At 40.6% G+C, this 22,152-nt stretch overlaps 1 protein-coding gene across 2 annotated transcripts; it reads left to right on the forward strand.

Annotated features, from left to right (window-relative positions):
• The first annotated feature begins 5,437 nt into the window (after nt 1-5,437).
• Nucleotides 5,438-21,497, forward strand: HSF2 (heat shock transcription factor 2). 2 transcript variants are annotated; one of them, XM_065056768.1, is made up of 13 exons: nt 5,438-5,685; nt 9,350-9,458; nt 9,681-9,808; nt 10,621-10,745; nt 13,123-13,198; nt 14,544-14,605; nt 14,719-14,803; nt 15,678-15,847; nt 17,086-17,355; nt 17,768-17,873; nt 19,460-19,513; nt 20,126-20,207; nt 20,559-21,497. In XM_065056768.1, exons 1-13 carry the CDS (start codon nt 5,551-5,553, stop codon nt 20,846-20,848), a joined length of 1,692 nt encoding a protein of 563 aa, XP_064912840.1. In that variant the 5' UTR covers nt 5,438-5,550; the 3' UTR covers nt 20,849-21,497. The 2 variants fall into 2 exon arrangements, with proteins under 2 accessions (XP_064912840.1, XP_064912841.1); XM_065056769.1 differs by lacking the exon at nt 19,460-19,513.
• The last annotated feature ends 655 nt before the right edge of the window (nt 21,498-22,152 follow it).

Below are 22,152 nucleotides of genomic sequence, written 5' to 3' on the forward strand. Positions count from 1 at the left end.
GTTATGGCTGTAGTTGTAACCAAACTGGGAAGGAAATAGCAGAATCCTGCAGCAAGTCATTACTTTCTCTAGTATCTCTCACAGTACAAGAAAACTAGTAATTTGGGTCATTTTTTTGTACATTAAGTCTTTTTTTGTTTTTTTCCTTTATAAACACTTAGAGGAATCTGAACAAGCAATAAACAGTGGATTAGACACAGAAGATTGCAGTTCCACCTGTTCAGATCCAGGTAAATTAGACTGAGATTAACCACTTTGGTTTGTTCTGTTTTCAGTGTGAGGGTTTTCCAGTTTAAACAGGCTGAAGAGAGTTGCTAAATGGCTATTAGCACATGGGGAGACATGACAGACTCCACTACCACAGAGCACGTGGCTTTTGTCCATTCAAATAATATCTCTGAATGGCTTTAAGAAGCAGACTAAGCTTATTTATTCGTGAAAATAAACTTAATTTTAAAACTTCGTAAGAGCACTGCTAATTTTACATGTCAAATACATGGTTAAAAGTTGTTCACTGGTACTTTGTGAAGAACTACTGTGGCTTGTGCTTTTGTTAAGAGTAAGCCAATGTAGTGGATGTTCCTTGAAGAAAGTTTTCCCATGCTCTGGAATTGGGCTGACAGAACAGTTATTTTATGGAGGTTTTAACATTTGGAAAGTGAAATAGTGTGACATGGAGGCCTTTGAATAACTAAATCATTGATGCAATGTATGCTTCCTAAATTAGCTTCAGGCTAGATTAATCTTACTTGTAGAAACAAAATCTTGAGAAAATTGTGCTAAGCGTGTTGTATCTACTTTTCATTTTGGAATAAAACAGTGGTAAGTTTCTACTGAGCACATATGCTCAGTTTTTGGTTTTTTTTACCATAGAAACTGTTTTTCCACAATTACCAACACATGGCCACAGCAAACTGCTCTAGAACTTCAGTAGTTTCTGCAAGGCATACTGCCCATGAAAGCTGTCCTTTTTTTCCCAAACCTACCATACTTCCAGAAGTTTCAATAAAAATATTAACTTTGCAGAAAGTCCTGAAGATAATCTGGCCTGATGTTGGAACTTAGCATTTTAAGAAGTGTTTATACTCAGGGTTTCTTTCTCTCCTTTTCAAAGGTGGGGTTTTTTTTTAATGTCTTCAAGCATCTTAACAGTTGATTTTTTTATTTTTTTTTTAAAAAGAAACTGACTGCATTTAATTGAGTGCTATCTTAGCTTGTTTAAGCTAAGCTTGTTTAAGACTTGCTTAGCTTTTTCAAATTTGTTACTTTTCCTCACAGTGTAAGAAAGTAGTTTAAGATACATTAAGGATTTTCATGTAGTATAGAAGATCTTGTCTAACTGGGGAAGTATTCCTTGTAAAGAAGCAAATACAAAATGGATACCACTGCTGTGCCATTTCCATAGCAAGCTATCTTGAAGGGTTAGTAGTAAATATGAATGTAGGTCTGAATTTTCCTTTCAAGTAAAAAAAAAAAAAAAAAAAAAGGCAGCCATTGATCATGAATGGAAATGCATTTCAGTTATCATAGCTTAATTTGAAATATGCTGTAGGGAACAGCTATCATAACCTAATTTTAAAAGTTACTGACAGTCTTCAATGTATCATTGTCTATTAGATATCCGGTGTGCTGACTGTGCCATCTGCTTTTCCTGAAGGGCATGTGGAAAAGGAAAATGAATCATTTTTAGCCATCTGAAAAACTAAACTGTACTTGAATCAGATACACAAGCATAGCATAAAACTAGCTGGAAGGATGTTGGCTTTGAAAGAACAATCTCTTCAGAACCTCTCTGAAATTTCGTTTACCTCACCTACTCTAGCCAATTTCATTACGAAGGAATCTCAAAGACTATCCCAGGATCAAGGAGGTTTAACTTAAAGCTAGGCCGCTTAGGACCACTTTTAATTCAAGGAGATCCTACTATGTGCAGAGTTGGGACTCTTAGGAACACTCTCGGGTATTTAAATGGTGCAATATCTTTTTCAGAGGTGGGAGGCTTGCATCAAATTTGGCTGATAAGTGCTGTGCACACTGTTTGATACTACGGACATTCCAGGGTGGTTTACTTGTGGACTTCTGTGCTTGTTCCAAGGGCAACATATCTGCAAGCTCAGTGACTGATTCATCTTTTGCTTTCACATGGATCAATATAAACAAATCAATACAGATAACTGGATCTTTAACACAAATTATAGCCTGCGTAAGAGTTACAGGATGCCTGTGTCATTCTTTACTACCTTATCATTGCCAGAACCTTGAAATGTCATGCATTTCAACCTGGACAAATAGTTCTTACAAAAAGAGGAGACTACTGCCTTGAAGTCTGTCACCCTACCTTTGGCTCACTTGGCATTTTGAGTTCCTTGTGTTGCATCATGCTGTTTGTCTAAAGGAAAATCTATAGACTGGTATCCCTTGGGGAGTTGGCTCAGGCTTTACTCAGGGTCTGATGTAACAAGAATTCACACAGATTGCACTTCAGACTTACAAAAGCCACAGCAACAGCCTGTAAGGAAATGTTGACCCTTGCTGTATATTCCACTATAGTGGAAGAAAATAGGAAGTGAGAGAAGATAGGTGAAGTTCATGTCAGAGAAGTATTGTCACAGGACGGCTGTTTTGTGACCTCTGTGTAAGTATGCTGTAGAACAAAGAATCCTCATCCCAAATTATTTTTTCAGAAGCCCCATTCAAACTGGGCAATCGGTTGCCAAAGCTCATGAGAGTACAGGACTGCTGTGGGGCTTGCCTGCTGCAGGGGGAGGAACAGCATGAGCTGGGGCTCAAGGGGTTAGTTAAGGGATATGAGAAGAAATCTGTTCTTTCTGAATTTCCCCACATTTCACTATACCCTGAGAGTTTTCAAGTGTTATGTTTTTCTGGTGACAAGAGGGTAAGAACTGTATTGTGAAAAATTTAAATCACTTGATCTGTCTCAGAACTGATAATTACCAGATTTCTGCAAGCTGAGTGGAAGAAAATTTTACCGTAGAGTGGAAAAAGATGATTGATAGCACCGTTCATGAAGATACTACGAAGTAAAATAGCCCTGGGTTAAAGACTGGCAAGTTCTGTAAAATAATGTAACAGGAAGCTTAATGAACATAGGCAAGCTATTACCTTCTGTTCAGACCTCGTAAGATAGTAAAAAAACTAATTTAAGGGTTGTGTTGTATATTGCTAAAACTTTATGCTAAGTATTAAATTAATAACTTCCAGTTCTTAAACCTTAAGAAGAAAATTTTTTTCCTAAAGTGAGGTTTAGCAAGAAAGGTTGAAAGAATTCCCTTGACTGCAAGACATTGGAAATAAAGCTATACAATGGCCTTTCTCACCAAGATTAAATATAATCTACTAGCAAAATGAAAAAAATTGTGTGGTTCTACTTCTGTCTGAGCAAAAGATATCAATGTAGCATTTTATCTTTAGAAGTAATTCAGCATTTACAAGCACACTTTGAAATATTGTCCAACAATTTTGCAGATTAACTCCTTTTTTCAAATGTATGTTGTAAACAACAAGTATAAGGTGAAGAGAAACATTGTGTCCAGATTAAATCAGAACGATATTATTTTTGCTTTTCTAGCGTTTGTAGCTAGATAAATGGAACCTGGTAGGAGCTTGCTGCATTGCATGTCAGGATGCAGAATTACTTGGACAATTACTGTAAACTTGTGCTTAAATTTAAAAGGTGTTCTCCTAAGTTTTACCATACCAAATACTGACCCTGGGACTCTGAGCCATAAACATTATTAGTAACTGTGACTCCTCTCAGGAATGATCTAGTCAGTGTCAGTCCTCAAGTTTGTTACAGGCTGCTGTAGTCTGCTAATGCTATAAGAGAAGCTGTGTGATACCTTGAAAATGAAATATTTAAATTCGTTTTCCTGCATGCTATCAGGCTAAAGGTTCTCAGTTTTTTTCCTGTGCCATTGTGCTTTAGTCTCACTGTGAACTGAAGCAGATCAAGCTGACCTTGATTCCTTGAGACTGTTTTGTGAACTCTCAAAAAAATAAAACATCAGTAACGCTGTCAATTCCCGAGGATTTGTTGTGAAAATACTAGTTTTAGTTCCACATAATAATTTATTGAAAATTATTTACTATTAAGTTTGTAATTAAGTTTAGCAAAACACTTGGTAGTGTATGGAAAGAAATGTTACTGCACTTTACCATTTGTTAGGCTATTTTCCTACAGATGTCTTTTTTTTATTTCAATGGATTTTTCTTTTTCCAGAGTCTCTGTAGCCAATAGGTCTGAAGTTTAAAAACAACTTGCCTTCGAAAGAGGTTTCCTTAGAGACTGCCTAACTTTTTTCCTGCTGAATTAGCTTGGAAGTTGCTGTTGTGCACATGTGTATGTTCATTTTCTTAGGTCGTGTATATATATGTATATAATGATTTACCATGGTATGAGTGCTCGTATTTTCTAGCTGACAAGCTGTTTCTTAACCTTTCTACTGGATCTTTCTGAAAACATAGGCTTGGGTAGCCTTCCAAAAGGCATGTTCTCTGCACCTGTAAGTTGCTTTCCAGACCTTGCCAACCTGTTCTGCAGCCTCCCCTGGATCCCAGTCGTGGGTGAGAGCAGACTGCTGAGAGCGAACTGGCAGCAGAAGCGACTGTTTCAACTAGCTTTGGGAAACCTGAACAATTGTGTATTTATTTTCATTGAAAATGTCATCAAACTGAGGAGTTTTAAAACACTGAAGTCAGTTTTTTTTTTGTTTTTTTTTTTTTAATTACAACCAAGCAAAACTTAAGGATGGTAGATGAGGTGTCTCTAGCTCTGACTACACTGGCAAGTAACCTGACAAAACAGAAGTCAAGCAGCAGGCTGAAGGGGAGGGGGTTGAGGTGTTGTTTTTGATGGTGCTGCAGTCCTAGGTAAGGCCTCCTGAGAGGCTTGCATGATCTTTCCACTAAACCCGAACCCAATACTGTCCTTAACATTTTTATACAGCTGATTAGCACATCGTGTATAGTCGGTACTTATCCTTTCTTGTGCAGTGTTGGGCCACAGTGGGGGCAGGCAGGAGCCTGATGGACAGTCAGAGCCTCTGCATGCCCCAAGCACTGGGCTTGATACCTGCAATTAGAGGTGCCTGCTGTGACCTGGGTGAAGACAAAAGACGGCGGCTCCCGGAGACCGCGGCGCCCCCTCAGCCCCTCCGCCTCTACTCACGCTCACCCCCATGCCCCGCTGGGAACCGGCGCCCAGCCTACCGCGTGGCCACACCCCCAGGGGAGAGACGCGCCCCCATTGGTCCAGGCCAAGCCACATCTGTGTGGGTGGGACCACGCGCCGGCCGGCCGGCCTGGCCCGCGCTGTTGTGACACGTGACAGGGGGGTGCACGTGGGGCCGTTATGTAAAGCGCGGGGGAAGGGGCGGGCAGGCGGCCGCCCGGAACGCACGCGCACGTGCGGCGGGCCGCCGCGCATGCGGGGGGCGCCCGGTGCGCAGGCGCGGGGCGGGAGATAGTCGAGCTGGTTCTCCTCCCCCTGCGCCCCTCCCCCGGCCAGACGGCAGAGGATCTCGAGCGACAATGAAGCAGGAGCAGCCGCAGACCCCCCAGCCGCAGCCGCCGCCCTCCGCCAGCGCGGGGGTCCCGGCCTTCCTCAGCAAGCTGTGGGCGCTGGTGGGCGAGGCTCCCAGCAACCAGCTCATCACCTGGAGCCAGGTGCGGCGCGCGCTAGCAGCGGCGGTTGGCCGGCTCGCCCCCGCCCGCGTGCGCGGGGCGGTGGGATGTGCCCCCCCCCCCCCCCCCCTCCGCTTTCCCGCGCCAATTCCACCGGCGGCGTCGGGCAGAGCCTCCCGCGCCCGACGGGAACCCGTGGCCTGCTGGGGGAGGGTCGGCCGGCTGGTGGGCCTTCCACGGGGCCCGCGGCGGTGAGGCGGGCGGGGAGCCGCCGGCCTCCCGCCGGCCTCGGCGCGTGTGGAGAGGAGGGCAGAAAATCTGCGCACGGCCGCATGGCTTGGCCGGGCTTCCCCCGCGCCGACCCGGGGGAGCGCCGCCTGCCCGCTCCCCGCCCGACCCGCCGTGCGGCTGCTCTGGGCCGTCGCAGCTCTCCCAGCCCGGGCAGGGCTGCCGGGGAGATGCCGGTTCCCCTCGCCTCCGGCGGCGGGTACCTGGGGAGTACGAGCGCTGGGGCCGCGCCCCGGGCTGCCGATGGGGGTTTGTGTGCCGGCCCCGGCTGAGGAGGCTGGGGGTTTTCCCTGTGGGGGCGATGGGCGGGCGCCCCTGGGCTTAGGGGTCAGGGATCGGAGAGGGGTTGGTTTTTTGCGGTGCGCCGGCAGGCAGCTCTTATTAAGCCGTAGTGCGGGAAAGGCAGAGATGCGGTGGGGTTTTCCACCGCGGGTAAATAACCGGGCTCGCTTATGGTGAGCCGCGGACTGCGTGACAGCGCGCGGTTCCCGGGTAAAAAAAAAAAAATGGCGGGGGGTGGGGGGGGAGGAATCGGGGAGTTGTCTCCTGTACGTGAAGCAGGTGGGAGAGCTGATCCCCCATGTGACACCCATCCAGATCGAGAGGCCTTTCCCGCGGGGTGGCCGCGCCGAGCTTGCTGCCCGCAGGGGCCATGGGCCGGCGGGAGCGGCCCGCGCTCATTGGCGGGCGGGCGGGCGGCCACGTGGGGCGACAACTGTTGCGCTCGGGTGGTGTCTGCCCGGGTTTGCGTCCACCTGCTGGAGCGGGCAGCACCGCCATCCACACATCAGCATCCACCCCCGGCCTTGTGCGGCCTGGAGAGGATGGGTCACGGGCATGTCTGCGGAAAGTCAAGCCGGGTACCCATCGGTAGTGATGGAGCCGATACATGTGTCGGTCTGTTGCTGTTTGTTTTGGTAACCGGAGTCCCTGTCCTGGGAACTGCAGATTAACCGGGTACAGCGGCCATGTTGATATACATCTACTTTGATTGGTTTTAAGAAAAATGGTAAACCTGCATTGGATGCCCTTTCATCTTGAATCCTTTATATTCAAATGTGGGCAGTTGTAGTAAGTAAGAAAGAAGTGTTATCAGGGCACAAAGTTTATAAGTATCTTAAAATATTGGAAAGCAGGAAGTAACCACCTTCTTACAATGTAATAAAGTGCTGGCAAGTTTGCTGCAGTAATCATTACTAACTCTTGTGATAAATGATAAGTAGTTGTGTTTGGTTTTTTTTTTTTTCACAATAACTTCCATTTTTCTATAGATCTTAGATGTTTTTGAAATATTTTTTATTTTTAAAATGCTTCATCACAAACTGCATTAACATCTTCAACTGGTGTTGTGATGCCAGCTCTCACTTAAGGTTATTTTAAATGCTGAAGCATTGTTAAAATGTTAACTTAAACATTTTACTGATAATGTTACCAGTAACCAGCCAAAACTTCTGAAGAAGGAAGCAGGTAGTTTTTGTAGATTACAGCAGCTTTTCCTCCCAATTTTTTTTTTTTTTTCTTTTCCTGGAAGAGTGATGCAAAGAGATATATGAAGATTCAGATCTTGTCTAAATTAAGAAGTGCCATTTTTGCACTTCATTTTTACACTTTCAATAGAGACTTTCCAAATAAATTGCTTATGCTTATCTCAAGTAAGCACACTAAGGCTAGTATTAGGTATCCTTATATTATTTTATTGATTAAAAATAAAACCTAATTTTAAATTCTGCAAGGCTGTTTGTGGAAGGAAGATCTGCTAATCACAGTTGATGTTACCAGTGTGCAGTAGTTATTGTGTGGGGGAATGTTTTGGCATCACTTGGTACACCTTATAAAATATAGTATGTCAATATTGTGGGGTACAGAAAGCGTACCAAGTGTAACAGGGAAGGAAGAGTACAGTTACTCTAATACTTGCTTCCCTCCTATACAAACCTATATCCTTACACTGTAAGGATAAACACCTTCTGAAACCAAACAGCCAGACTTTGTCTCCATGCGTACTTATGTCAGTGAAGCTGTGGGTACGTGTTGTCCGTGGCACTGTGTACAAGGAGTACCAAATGAGGTACTCGGAAGATTGCTGTGTGCTGCAGTCAGTAACACTAGAACTTGGAAACTGTTTTTAGCTGTGTAGTAGTGCTTTAGTGAGTTCAAGTCAGGTCTTAATGTCTGTACAGCTTTGCTGTAAATGACTATCAGGGTGACAACAACTAATGGAAGTATTGCCCAGATTTTCTGCCCTCTGCCTGAACGATGTCAAAATGGCAATGAAGTAAGGTGCAGAGTGAAAGCCATTGGCATCGCTGGTCACTGTAGTGCCATATGACTACCTTTGGCTGGTGAGTTTCTTTAATGCATTGGCTAAAATGATCTGTCCCTTTGCTTAGTTTGCTTCCTCGTTTCCTTCCACTGACTGATTCTCAGTAGGGGGTAGGTCGGCACATAACTGGGAGGTTTTCATCTTCCCACCCTCCTCTCACTCTTAAGTTCTTAACTCATCCAGTGGTGAGCCATTTATAAATCCTGCTTCTGACCAGCCTTGCTGATTTCTCTGAAACAAGCTCTTGGGTAAGGATCTTCACATGGTCTCATGGTTGGTTCTTTGCGTTTCTTGAGATCATAAAACTGCTGGCATTTGGAGTAAGAAACAAATGTGACTTGTTGAAATAAAGTGTTTCGAAGAAGGTGCAGTGTCAGTGCTGACATTTGTCAAAGATAATGTGCTGCTGCTTATTAAATACAGGGTGAGAGTACTGTGAGTGTACAGATAAAACCTAAACCATTTTGAAGTAGCTAGTTTGGATTCTGCCAGTTCCTCATCCTTTAGTTAATGGAGCACAGTTACTAAAGAACAAAGACCTGACCTTTCTATTTTAGTTACAGCTTGTAGATGAAATAAGATCAGTCCTCCCTTACAGCTGGTATCGCAGGAGGATGGGGATGTTGCCTTGGGTGGCTACTTTTTGGTAACTCCAAAAGCCAGTGGACACCCTACAAGTCCTATCAAACTAATCATGCCTTTATACTGGAAAGCAGAAGGGACTCTCAGCTGTTTGTTTGTTTGTTTGCTTTCCCTTGCGCAGTCTGTTTGTTAGATTCCTTCCCAATACTTTGAAGCTACATACAAAATTGATAGGATTATCCTGTAGCAAAACTGTGATAATTGGTAAACAAATAATTAATTTCTCAAGGAAGCAATGAGTAACAATAAAGCTGTTCCCTTTCAGATATGGATAGCTATGTAAATTGATAATACGGTGTTGCTTTGCAACTTTTGTTGTGGAAAATTTTAAGCAAGCAGATCAGTTACTTACTGCATGCACAAAGGAAACATTCCTATCTGGTGATGAATTCTAAAAGCCCAGCATGTTTTCTGTGATGGTCTTTAAGTAGCTTAATGTGTCTTTCATTTTAGAATGGCCAGAGTTTCTTGGTGTTGGATGAACAGAGATTTGCAAAAGAGATTCTTCCCAAGTACTTCAAGCACAACAACATGGCAAGCTTTGTCAGACAGTTAAACATGTGTAAGTTCTTGGGTTTTTGCTTTCTAGCATCGTTCTAGATCCTGTACATGTTTATTTGTAGACAATTTCCTTTGAGCAGTGACCTTGCCTTCTTTGCAAGTAGGATACTGTCTTATCCTCAAAACTGATAAAGGGGTAGTTGGGACAGCATAGTTTCAGTTTCTTAATGTGGGTTTTGAGAGGTGTTTATTTTTTTTTCCTTTTCTGTTTCTTTTTTTAAAGATGGCTTCCGTAAAGTTGTCCATCTTGATTCTGGGATCGTCAAACTGGAGAGAGATGGTCCAGTAGAGTTTCAGCACCCATATTTTAAGCAAGGCCGGGAGGACTTGTTGGAACACATTAAAAGGAAGGTTAGTGAAAACTCAGTATGTGGAAAATCTGTCCTAGTAGGTGTGAATGAATAGCAAAGTTCATGTCAAGCTTAATTGCAGGATTGTGGGTGCAAATAAGTTTGGGTTTTAGGGAAGCAAATTGCTCATATCTGTATCTTGGCTTGCTTGAAGATATGTTGGGTGATTTGACTGGGCTTCTTTATCTAACTTGCTTTGCCATCATTATAGTAAGTTTTCACAGGTGGCAAAAATGAATGAGTTATGCAAATATGACATCTTGCAAATGGGTATTAAAAGGAGTGCAGAGCATGCTTTGACTTAAGCATCAGTAATATAACAATTTGCTTGTTTATATAGCTCATTTCAGAACAAAGCTACTGTAAGCATTAAACTTTCCACCAAAGAGAACAGGGGGAAAACCTATAAACATGTTTGATGTGCTTCTAAATGTAATTTTGAAATGTGCTCTGCTGTTGCTGTGAATCAGGTGAATACAGATTTCAAATAGAAATATGTCAAGTTAAACTGTGGTGAGAGGGATGTACTTATTAACACTGGGTTATTGTGAAGTGGTTGTGATGAAGTAGAGCACTTACGAGAATACCTGAAGAATGTGAATGTACACAAATATTTGTAACAACTAAAGCTGATGTGACAGCTGTAACAGGAAATCTGTGTGTTTCTGTATTTTTTTACTTGATACTTGGTTTATTATTAACTTAAATGCATGATTTATCAACACTGGAAGAAAATATACTTGATTACCAAAAGAAGATAGTCATCAACATGAGTAAAGGAAAGTGTTTTTTCTGGATTCTAATCTTTTAAAGGTTTCTTCTTCAAGACCTGAAGAAAACAAGATACGTCAGGAAGATCTCTCCAAAATAATAAGTAGCGCTCAAAAGGTGCAAATTAAACAAGAGACTATTGAATCTCGATTGTCTGCTTTGAAGAGGTAAGCTGCTCCATCAGCAACTGACCACTAAAATTGAGTAATTCTGGTAATAGATACTAGACAAAGACCTAATTTTAGGTGTTTCCTGATCATGTTGCCTAACTTCAAATATTGCTTTAGGAAAGTAAATTTAAATAAGATAATTGCATTAAAAATAGAATATTTTGATATGGCTAAAAGTAATAGGCAATGTTGGTATTTGAAGAGCTGTCTAGTAGTGGACAGTTAAATAACACCTTGAATAGTAGTTCCAGATTGCTGGTGAGATTGAATATTCGACTCAGCTCTTAGCATAAAGTATGCTGGCTTATGTCTTCAAGTTTGAAGTAGTTACTGTGTTTAGTTAGAGGCAGAGTTTGGTTTGTGCAAATTGCTTCTGATACTTTTTCATGACAAATAATGTCTTCGCTCATTGCTTTTTATTTTCCTCTTGTCTTTGTTCCCCCACTGCTAAAAATTGTGGTAGAGTTAATGTCTATGAAAATCTGTTTAGAAATCTAATTTGGAAATTCTTTAGTTGCCTCAGTGGCAGAGTTACAGAATCTAAAATCCAAATATAAACAGGGTATTTTTAGAATTGCATTATTACCTATTTAGTAATTCGGATTTATTGTCAACAGTGAGAGATGTGTGTCACAAATTATTTAATCCTTTAGAGCAGGGGCGTCAGGTTCATTTTCACCGGGGGCCACATCAGCCTCACGTTTGTCTTCCAAGGGCCAAATGTAATTTTAGGACTAATTACATTCGGCCTTTGAAGGCAACTGTGAGGCTGATGTGTTCCCTGGTGAAAATGAGGTTGACGCCCCTGCTTTAGGGTATATAGATACAGGCAGGGTATGTGAGCATAAGCTCATGCACTATAAGTCACAATACCTCAGCAGTAACTATCTCAGGAGTCTTATGTTGAGAACATAAATGATTGTGTACTTCTGTGGCAGAGGTCACTGATTAGTTTAACTTTTTTTAAGAATTAAATTCTGTCATTTCTAGTCTTCAGTTCTAATTACCTTAATGGTAGTATATCCAAAGGTAAACTTATTTTGTCTATTAGAATCTGGCCAATCTAGAGTAAAAATGTTCATATTCACCCTTTCCAAATTGTAGACTAATTTGGGTTGGAAGAAACCTCAGAAGGCTCTCAGGTCCAAACCCCTGCCCAGAGCAGAACTGACTTTGGCTGAAATGACATCTAGTTGCTAATGACCTGACAATTTGTAGAGATGAGAAGATAAAATGGTTTGTCTTTGACATCCATATTGTTGTCCCGTGAGTTTAAGATTATTTAAGTGGAAACTGGAGCTAAATCAGAAGACTTAGTCCTACAAAACATGTTAACAAAACAGATGAGAAATTGAGAAAGTTCAGAATCCCTGACCTAAGTTGTTAAATTTGTGATGGAATTGTACTCTTGAAGTGTATGTTTGACATAGGAGCAGTTTGAGGGTTGAGTAATAAGCTTCATCACACTGCATATAAACAACTGTTTCCAAAAACTTAGCTTAAGGTTTCCTAAAAACCCAGACACCACTGGAGAGATTTTCCTTTTGTTGTTGTTGTTGTTGTTGGCATACATATCTGTTAAAAACTAAACTGCAAAAGAGGGGAAGGTGGTATGTTGTCTTTCCTTATTCAATGAAGCTTTTGGTGTCAGTTATCTTCCCCTTAATGTACTTTATGCCCTTGGAAAAAATGAGATTTATGGATGTGATAGTGAGGACCACTTTACAGCAGTTTTATAATATCTCAGCAACTGGACTCCTGTGAGTACTGGAAAAACCCAGGTTTGTAAAACAGCAGCATTTCATGAGAACCACATGTGTGACTTGAGAGCTTGTTCTGTAAAGATGCTTAGAGTATGGATGTACAGTTGCAAGTCGAAGTGTGTGAGGGAGGAAAAATAGGCTTGATGTAGATGAAGAGCTCTGGTTTTTGGTGGTGAAAGGAAACTGCATTCTTCTACTGTTTGATCCTTTACTGCTGCCAGAAACCAATTCCTTAGGATTTAATTACTAGAAGGAAGAGGAGAAGGTAACTTTGTTAATGGGACAGGAAACAATAGGTTTTTTTTTTTCAAATGCTGAATGTGTGTATAATAAGTCTTGCCAAATTGGCTTTTTTTTTTTTTTTTTTTTTTTTTCTTCCCAAGGGGGCTGGAAATTCCCTGCAGGCTATTTGTGGTGTTTCAGTCTCCATTTTGTAATTATCTGCCAAGGCTGGTGACTATGACTTTGTTTCTTTTTTGTCTTTTTCCCCAACAATCTAAAACCACATTTCAGAGCTTTAATGAAGCTAAGTAACCATTAGCAAAAATTCTTAATGTAAATATTTTAAAACTTAGTTTTAGTTTGACTTCTAAATTGTGCTTTCCAAACAGGGAGAATGAATCTCTTTGGAGGGAAGTGGCAGAACTGAGAGCAAAACACTTGAAACAACAGCAAGTTATTAGGAAAGTAAGTATAAGACACTTCATTCAAGTGTTGTGTATGAATGAGCGAGTGCTTCTGAACAAGGAATACTGTGCCACATATTACCTTGTTTTGCCCTCGTTTTGTTTTTATTTTTTTGTAGTGTGTGAAATGTGTTTTAAGAGAAAAAAAAAACTACAGGGTGGTATATGGTGGACAAATCTTTGTGTAACACATATTCAATGTACTTCACTTCATAAGCAGATGTTAAAGCCAAATTCTCGTAAACATTTTCAAATAAAGAGGTTCAAGAGCATCTTACATCATTCATTAAGGTACCCTTAAAATGGTCCATCCATTTTTTATTACTTCAGGAGTCAGATGACTAATATTCTGTGTTGGATGATCTCAGGAAGAACTCTCACTGCAAGAATTACAAAGTTCTGTACTGGAAATCCACTGCTGTCCTAATTAACTGACCCTCTGACTGTATATTTCTGAAGTTATCAGAAGAACAAGTTGAGTGGAACCCACTGAAAATATGTTAGCTTAGTTTAACAGTTGAACTTAGGATCTACCAAAACTGATGTAAAGGCAAAGTGTTTTTACATAGTCTTTTTTTTTTTTTTTTTTTTTTTTTTTTACATAGCAGAAATAGCAATACTGAAAGCAGCCCTGTAGCAGAGACTCCTACTGATTATGTTTTAGTTTGTTCAAGCCAGATACATACGTGTAATCCTTAAGTTTTTAAAACATAAGGGAAAAAAGTCTAACATGTATAATGGAAAGGCAGCTGATGAATACTGTTAGGTGTACATGTCACTCTTTCTGAATATGTCAAAGATGCCTTTCACCAGAATCAGTATTTGCAGATACAGGTTACGTATACAGTCAACATGTGTGCCTTCTGTCATTGCTTATTAGAGTTCTTCTAATAGTTTGAGTTACTGCATGTTTTTCTGTGTACTATATGATGTACTGTAAAAGTCTGCTCTTAATCGTTTGCTATGTGAAAAGCCTTTTTCAGACAACTGAATAACTTTATTCTTTTTAGATATTACCAGCAGTGTAGTCTATTCTATTCTATTCTATTCTATTCTATTCTATTCTATTCTATTCTATTCTATTCTATTCTATTCTATTCTATTCTATTCTATTCTATTCTATTCTATTCTATTCTATTCTATTCTATTCTATTCTATTCTATTCTATTCTATTCTATATTCTTAACTTTTCCAAACAGTTCTATATGAAAGTTGCTACACAAACCAAGTGTTTTGTATATGTATAGATTACATTATTGAAGTCTTCTGCTTTAAAGTATCTTGGTACTCTTGAGAGAAGCAATTACAGAGTAGAGTGACTAACACGAGTGTTCTTTTCCTTATAGATTGTACAGTTTATTGTTACCTTGGTGCAGAATAACCAACTAGTGAGCCTAAAACGCAAGAGGTAAATATGGTCTTGAAAACTTGCTATCCAGTCAATGTACTGACATATTTTGTTGACTAAACCCAAAGAATTAGTTTTGAGATGGCTTTCTTCCTTTATTATTTCTGATTTAGGCCTCTACTTCTGAACACTAATGGACCTACAAAGTCAAATGTATTTCAACAAATCGTGAAAGAACCAGCTGACAGTAACCACCATGTACGTTTTCTGTTATGTGTACTGTTTTGTTATGATGAAGGAAGGAGTGGAGGGGGCAGACAGATCAAGTAGCTTGTCTGATGGGGAATAAAATATAGCTGTGTACTGAGAGCTATCAACTTATAGAAGCAATATGCCATGCTGTCTTTCCTTCAGAAGCCAAGCATGTTGATAATCACCATTCGCTTTTCAATATAAACATTTATAAGCATGTATAAACATATACGTGTATTAAATACAGCTTGATGTGATCCTACAGAGAACAGTTTGCTTTTAATAGCAGCGCTGTTAGAAATAGCAGGGCTATGTTGTGGTGTTATCTCTGGGACATAGGTATCCCTAGCTCCATACAGGGACAAGGATTCAGCGTGGTGCTCTGCAAGGCAGCATCCAACCCAGCAAACTCACGTCAAGATGCTGTGCCATTTGAATGGGTTACACCACTGAAAATTGTTTTTTGCTACCCAAATAATGGTTGGTGGGAAAATCATTAGAATGAGTGCTGTAGCATGGTACTAGAATTAATAGTTTTATAACAAAGTGCTACTTAAATGGCAGTCACTGTTTTAATATTTTTAGGTCTAATTTAGTCCCATTGTAGATCTTTTGTTGCTTTTGATGGTAGTGCTAGCATATTTTTATTTCTATGCCTGTAGTATTTTTTTCCTGTAGCTGCTGTTCTCCAGCCTGTTCATTTATTTGTATGTTTTTCTATTCAATGTAGATCTATACAAACATCTTGTCATCTCTTAGAGGTGTAGAAAAGCTCTTACACCTCTTTAGAATTGAAGCATTGCAAGATACAATGATAACTGTCAGAATGCTGAAGCTTATTGTCCTTCTGTCCCATGACTCTTCTTAAAATAATTCTTAGGTACCTCTAAACAGAAATGAGGGCTTAAAACAAAGGGAACAGATTTCAGATGACATCATTATTTATGATGTCACTGAGGATGTGGGCGATGAAGAAAATCCCATGGGTGATGAAGAAAATCCTCCTATTACACCAGAAGCAAATGAAGATACCACTTCAGATTCTTCCAAGTAAGAAATCTTCAGCAGTCTATATAGATAATTGACTTTCAGTGTTATATGAGATACAGTAAGTCAGATGTCTTGGGTAATTTTTTTAATGAAGTCAGAATTATTCAGTACTCCTGCACATATAGAAGCTCCATCTGTGAATTCACACTAGGATCTGATTTATTGACCTCTGCATTTGTTCCAAATAGTTAATTGGCTGTTGTAGTTCTAATATACTGAAGATAGAAACTAGTGAGAAGCAATCAGTATTATTGCACTCTTGTTAAACATACTACTTGTCCAAAGACAGACTAAGTAAAGTTGTCTTAGTTTTGGTTATAAATACAGACAGGAATGGCTTCCCTTGTTTTTACAGATTTTTATGGAGAATAATTTGCATGTGCTGTTTGTCAAGTGTTGGTGTTGTCTTTGAACTTTAAGATAGTTAATTTCAAGGGGGCTTTTTGTTCAGTCTCATGTGTTTTGTGACAGTGTTCCTTCCTGTCTATACTTAGCACTATGGAAGTAGTTCATATTCCAGCTATGAGCAGCTGAAAGTTCATCCATGGATTGCAACACAGCTCTCTTCCTGAGTTGCATTGTATTAACTGGCCCGATCTTTTACCTCAAAGAATAAAATATATTTCTAGTTTATACTATTCAGTTCTCTGATAGAAAAGCTCCGTGAAGATAAGGCTGTGATAGAGGGACAGCACAACAAATAGCTACTTAAGGGTTAAGAAAAACAGAATATGGAGGAAAGCAAATTATTTTAGACTCTTTCTTGGTTTTTAGGTTGCCTCCCTGCTATACATAACAAGCTTAATTAACTACAACACTGTCAACTGAGATCCTTCATGTTGTGGATACTCCAGAGTTAATTTTGTTCAACAGGAAAGATGCAAAATATATATTGTGTGCCTAGTTTGATGGCCTCATATTCTTTGGTCCATTTTGTACATACTTTATAGTAGTTGTTCTAATGCAAAAAATACCTGTGTTGCTTTATAGCAGTCATTACTGTCGTCTAGCACAACAGTGTCTGCTAGCTGAGCTGTACTAACTGTATTGAGCATTACAGCACCGTATCAGCAGAAAATAGATGTTTACAGTATCTTGCCATGTTTCATATTAAAAAACAGCAGGGCAGTTTATTTCCTTATTGTAGCTTGACTAAAATGAGAAATGACTAAACCTGTGGAGCAGTACCAATTTAATGAGTGTATGAAATACTTTAATTCATGTGTCTCACATTACAGCTGTAGTCATTCTCCTGATATTGTAATTGTGGAAGATGATAATGAAGAAGAATATGCCCCTGTAATTCAAGAGGATAAAAGCACGGAATCAGTTGCTGTCACAGCTAGTGATCCCCTCAGCCCAGTCAGCGACAGTACAAGCCCACTCATGTCAAGTGCTGTACAGCTGAATAACCAGTCAACTTTAACTGCAGAAGATCCAGTGTCAATGATGGATTCTATACTTAATGAGAATGGAGTCATTTCACAGAATATAAATCTTCTTGGAAAGTGAGTAGCCTGGTCTTCTGTTAAGTATTTTAAGATAGGACCTCTGGTTTTCATCATGAAGCGAGTTGGGGTGCATAATCTGACAGTCTAATGTTGTGGATATCGTTACTTAAACTGTAAGGATTTATCTGTATAGCTCTCGTTAGGGTTACCTGGGTGCAAGAATCGCATCTCTGCTTATGTCACGTCATAGTGTTACATTGATGATATCTGTCTGTTTTCCTTGGGTTCTCCGCTAAGGAGGCTAAAAGTTTTCAGGTTTTTCCAGAGGTTATTTCTAAGGAAAGAGTTAGTTCATTCTAGTTCTGGTGAAGATTTGTGGATGCATGTAGTACATCTGTGTAAAGCTTAATTGTGGATTTGTTTTCCTTTTGTTAAGGGATGTAGCAGTAAAACACTGTTTGTCTTCTAGAGTTGAACTTCTGGATTATCTTGACAGTATCGACTGCAGTTTAGAGGACTTCCAAGCTATGTTATCAGGACGACAGTTCAGCATAGATCCAGATCTCCTGGTTGATGTAATTTTTAATGTTTATTTTAAGTATTTTGGTAACACGTTACAGAAAATATTTGTGTGGGTTGTTACTGTTTCAAATAGATTGAAAACACAACAGTTTTTTTATTTCTTCCCTTTAAAAAAGGAAAGTGATAAGTATTTGCGAATATGTGTTTCTGGGTCACTGTTGTGATTCTCAGTGCTACACCACTGCTGAAGCGAATGCTTAAGATTTTGATTGAAGAATGGCTTTGCTTAATAAAATAATGCTTGCATTTGGTGCCACACGAACTCAGACACCAATTAGATGAATACTGTTGCTTGAAATAGCCTAGCACATCTTCTGTGGTCTTGTCAATGAACTGGGGTTACAATGGTCTTAGCATTTGTTTTACAAGTTTCTCTGCCATTTCAGATTATTTCTTAGGAGTGGATAGATGTTCTAAATTTCTCTTTAGATTGAAGTAGAATGGTCTACGTTGGAAGGGACCTGTGCATGTCATCTAGTCTAGCCCCCTTGCTGAGGGCAGGGCCAGCTTCAAAGTTAGATCATATTGCTCAGGACCTTGTTGACACAGATTCTGAATTCTCTGAAGATGGGAGATTCCACAGCATCTTGGGTGCCTGTTCCAGTGCTTGACTCTTCTTTCAGAATAATTTTCTTATGTCAGTCACAATTTTTCTGCTGCAGCTTGTAGCTCTTGTCTTTTGTCCACCTCTGTGGAGTCTGTCTTCTCTGTAATGCCTCTTTAGAAGCAGTGGAGTGCAGTTATCCTCACTTGTCTGCCCTCTCTGAACAAAGGTTAGCCAAGCTCCCACAGCCTCTTGTATGTCATAAGCCCCCAAACATCTGTGGCCATCTGGATGCCTTCTAGTTTGAAAACTCATACTGGGAGGCCTAAACCTGGACAGTCTTCTGGTGTCCCCCACTCTTCCACAAGTGGCCTCAGGTGATGTGCAGAGAGAAATAATTTCTTCCACTGACCTCCTGGCGATGCTTTGCCTGTAGCAAGGCCATGCTGCTGGCTCATGGTAGGGTGTTGTCTACCATGACTCCCCAGTCCGTCTCCAACGAGCTGCTCCCAGTCTGTTTGGTCCTTGACGTGGGCCAGTGCATGAGATTGCTATTGTGTCCTAAATGTGCTTGTCTGTTGAACCTGGTGGGGCGCCTGTTGGCCCCTCTTCCACCTTGCTGACATCTCTCTTAACAGTGGCTCTGCTCTCCCACATGTTGATGACTCCTTCCAGTTTGGTGTCACTTGCAAACTTGGTCAGGGTTATGTTCTTCCTTACTGTGCACAGCATTCTCCATGCAGCAACATAAGAAGGAATTGGTATTTTAAGACTGCAGCAAACCATGTTAGTCTCAGTTAGGGGTAATACAGTTGTTTCCTTTGTGACTGAGGTACATGGAATTCCAAACCATTACTCTCCAAAGCTCAGTTTTCTTTGCAAAAGTGGTCACTACCTGTAAATAAACCCTAATCCCTGACAGAGGGTGAAAACATTAAGTACAGGGATTATTCTCACACATGCAGATGTGATGTTCTTGTATTCTTAATAGCAACATCGAGATACCTAAAACTTGATGTGTTTTGTCTTATTCAGCTTTTTACAAGCTCCGTGCAGATGAATCCCACAGATCATATCACTAATGCCAAAGTAAGTCTTAAATCCATTCCTCAATGTGCTCAGTGGTGAGAGATGCAAACTTTATTCATCCTTTTCTGTTTTCCTTACTGGTATAATAGCACTTTTTTCATGCTCTGGCTGTGAAGGCTTCCATGAGAATAGGAAGGCTGCTGCTAAATTCATCCTGTTAGGTTTTAAACAGGAAAGGGAAAAGCACACTAATTAATAATGCCCATTAAAACTCATACACTACTTTTAGGCCAATACCTGTACATTGTACCAGTCTCCTGACTTTTGTATCCTCTAGTATTTTAGTACTTGCAAACATGGTGCACACTTTGTCTTAATGTTTTCATCTGTATTGTCAGGTGGGAGAAGCACAAGACTAAGCAGTAGTGCAAAGATCTAGTTCTTTGTATTTGTCCAGTTCATTTCTGAGTTTTAGTTTTGGTTCTTGCTTGAGTAAGCCTGTGTTTCCATTTCACATTTTCTCAGCCAAGGTCTCTTAGTGTGGGTAACTGATACTACTTTGCAAGTAAATTATTTTTATTTTATTTTTTTTTAAATAGTTGGTCAGCTGTGTTGTAGTGGCATTGGAAAAGGCTTCAAGTGTGTGTTTTAAGATTTTGCTTTCATTTCCAGATGGAGACGAAGGGAATAGAAACGAAGAATAACGCTGGTCCAGAAGCTGCACAGGAAACACAAGTTTCTAAGCCCAAATCAGGTCAGTTGTAGTGGATTTTTTTAAATAGTTTAACTGTTGAACAAGCATTGTTCTAAAAAACATCTCAGCTATTTGCTCTTTTTTGTGTTATGCTGATTAGCAAATAACAAAAACAAAATACTTCCTGTAGTTGCTTTTTACGTTTTTGGCACTGCATCAAGTGCAGAGAATCAGATGTTTTTGCAGGAGAATCTGAAAAATCATGTGTGAATGTAGCAACTCTTTAGTGACAGCTATGATGTTTTTTTATTAGTTTTAAAATGAATTCTGTGGGATGGATTTTTGTTGTTTCCTTCTGCACATAGAAGGGCATGTGAACTAATAATGTTTGGGCCATTTTTTTCCCCTTAGATAAGCAGCTCATACAGTACACTGCGTTTCCACTCCTTGCATTCCTCGATGGCAACCCAGGCTCCACTGTTGAGAGCGGGAGCTCTGCAGCTGAAACTCTTTCCTCTGCTGACAAGCCCCTGGAAGTGGATGAGCTCCTGGAGAGCAGCCTGGATCCCGAGCCCACCCAGAGCAAACTGGTGCGGCTGGAACCGCTGACAGAGGCAGAAGCAAGCGAAGCAACACTGTTCTATCTATGTGAACTTGCCCCAGCACCCATGGACACAGACATGCCCTTTTTGGACAACTAATGTCATGGGGACTCTGTATATAGTCATGAAGATGAACTATTTATTTAGAATGTTGTTTGGTATATGAGTTTTTTGTATATCACTGTTTTATGTAACCAGGTAACGTGGAATCTAAAATACATTTTCTATGTTACTTCCTACAAGCAACCGTTTACCTGGTTAGACAAGCTGTTAGACACGGTTGGCAATACCAAGTCAGACTGTTACTGTGCTGCTGTCAAATACTTGGTATTATGCATATCGCTAACTATCCCAGGTAACTGAACACTTGTTAATAGTAAGCTTTATGATTTCTTATACTTCTGGTCTTACATATGATGACGTAAACCTGTAGTGTATGGTTAGGGAGCACTGACTTTCTGTATCTTGGGTATTTTCTATTTTTTACAACATTTTGTTTAACAAACATGAGGCTTTTTTGGGGTGGGGGGGACCAGGACCTGATCTAGGCTTTTTTTTTCCCTGCTTGAACTGGGATCAAAGTGCCTGTACCTTGCTGATTTTTGGTTCTGCCTTACTTTCACTTCAGTGGAAGTGCTCACACATAGCACAAACCGGGCAAGTTCTGTGGCCACCAGGCCCCTTGACTGCATGAGTACTTTTAACTTGGACCATCTACTCTGATATAATAAATGTTACTTAAGTGTGATACTTGTTAAGAGTTGTGTGGGTTTAAGAGCTGTGGTGGGTTGATCCAAAGCTGCTCTATCACTTCCCTCCTCAGCAGGGCAGGGGAGAGAAAATACAATGAAAGACTCGTAGGTCAAGATAAGAACAGGCACCAGGAGGCCTTGACTCAGCCATGTCAGCCTCTTGCCTCCCTTACCGCCTTTCTTAAACCTGGGCATCACCACCCTAGATGTCACTGAGGGAGAGAGAGCAAGGGAGAAACTAGATTTCAGTAATTTCGTGTATACAACAGGCACAGCTGCTTATCTTCCTAACTCACTGACTAGTTTTTTACAGGGCTCGGGAACTGTTGTATTGAAACTGGTATCTAGGTATTTTACCCAGATTTAAATATAGGTGCAATATGAAGCAGCAGCTGCTGAAGTAGGAAGGCAGTTACAAGTGTGAAGCATGTTTATGTTTTCAGAGAGATGGGGGCAAAGGGCTCAGAACTGTCAGAAAACTTAGGAAGGAGCTTTGTGATCTCCCGAAGAGCCAGGCACTAACAGCCTTACAGGTGTGCTCTGCAGCACTGGCAGCTGTCACTGCTCAGATGACAAGTGCCATGAACTGCCCCAACAAAAAAAGATGGGAATAAAATCCAAAACCATATACTGTTCATGTTTGGCAGTAGT

This window comes from Columba livia, chromosome 3 (assembly GCF_036013475.1).
Source record: "Columba livia isolate bColLiv1 breed racing homer chromosome 3, bColLiv1.pat.W.v2, whole genome shotgun sequence".
Classification (NCBI taxonomy): Eukaryota; Metazoa; Chordata; class Aves; order Columbiformes; family Columbidae; genus Columba; species Columba livia.

Bases quoted from the DNA above. Each gene is read 5' to 3' on its own strand.
- HSF2 (XM_065056768.1), top strand. From the start codon at position 5,551: ATGAAGCAGGAGCAGCCGCAGACCCCCCAGCCGCAGCCGCCGCCCTCC. The intron at 14,804-15,677 runs GTACGTTTTCTG...AATAATTCTTAG, and splicing joins CAGCTGACAGTAACCACCAT to GTACCTCTAAACAGAAATGA. The intron at 17,874-19,459 runs GTAATTTTTAAT...TGTCTTATTCAG, and splicing joins ATCCAGATCTCCTGGTTGAT to CTTTTTACAAGCTCCGTGCA.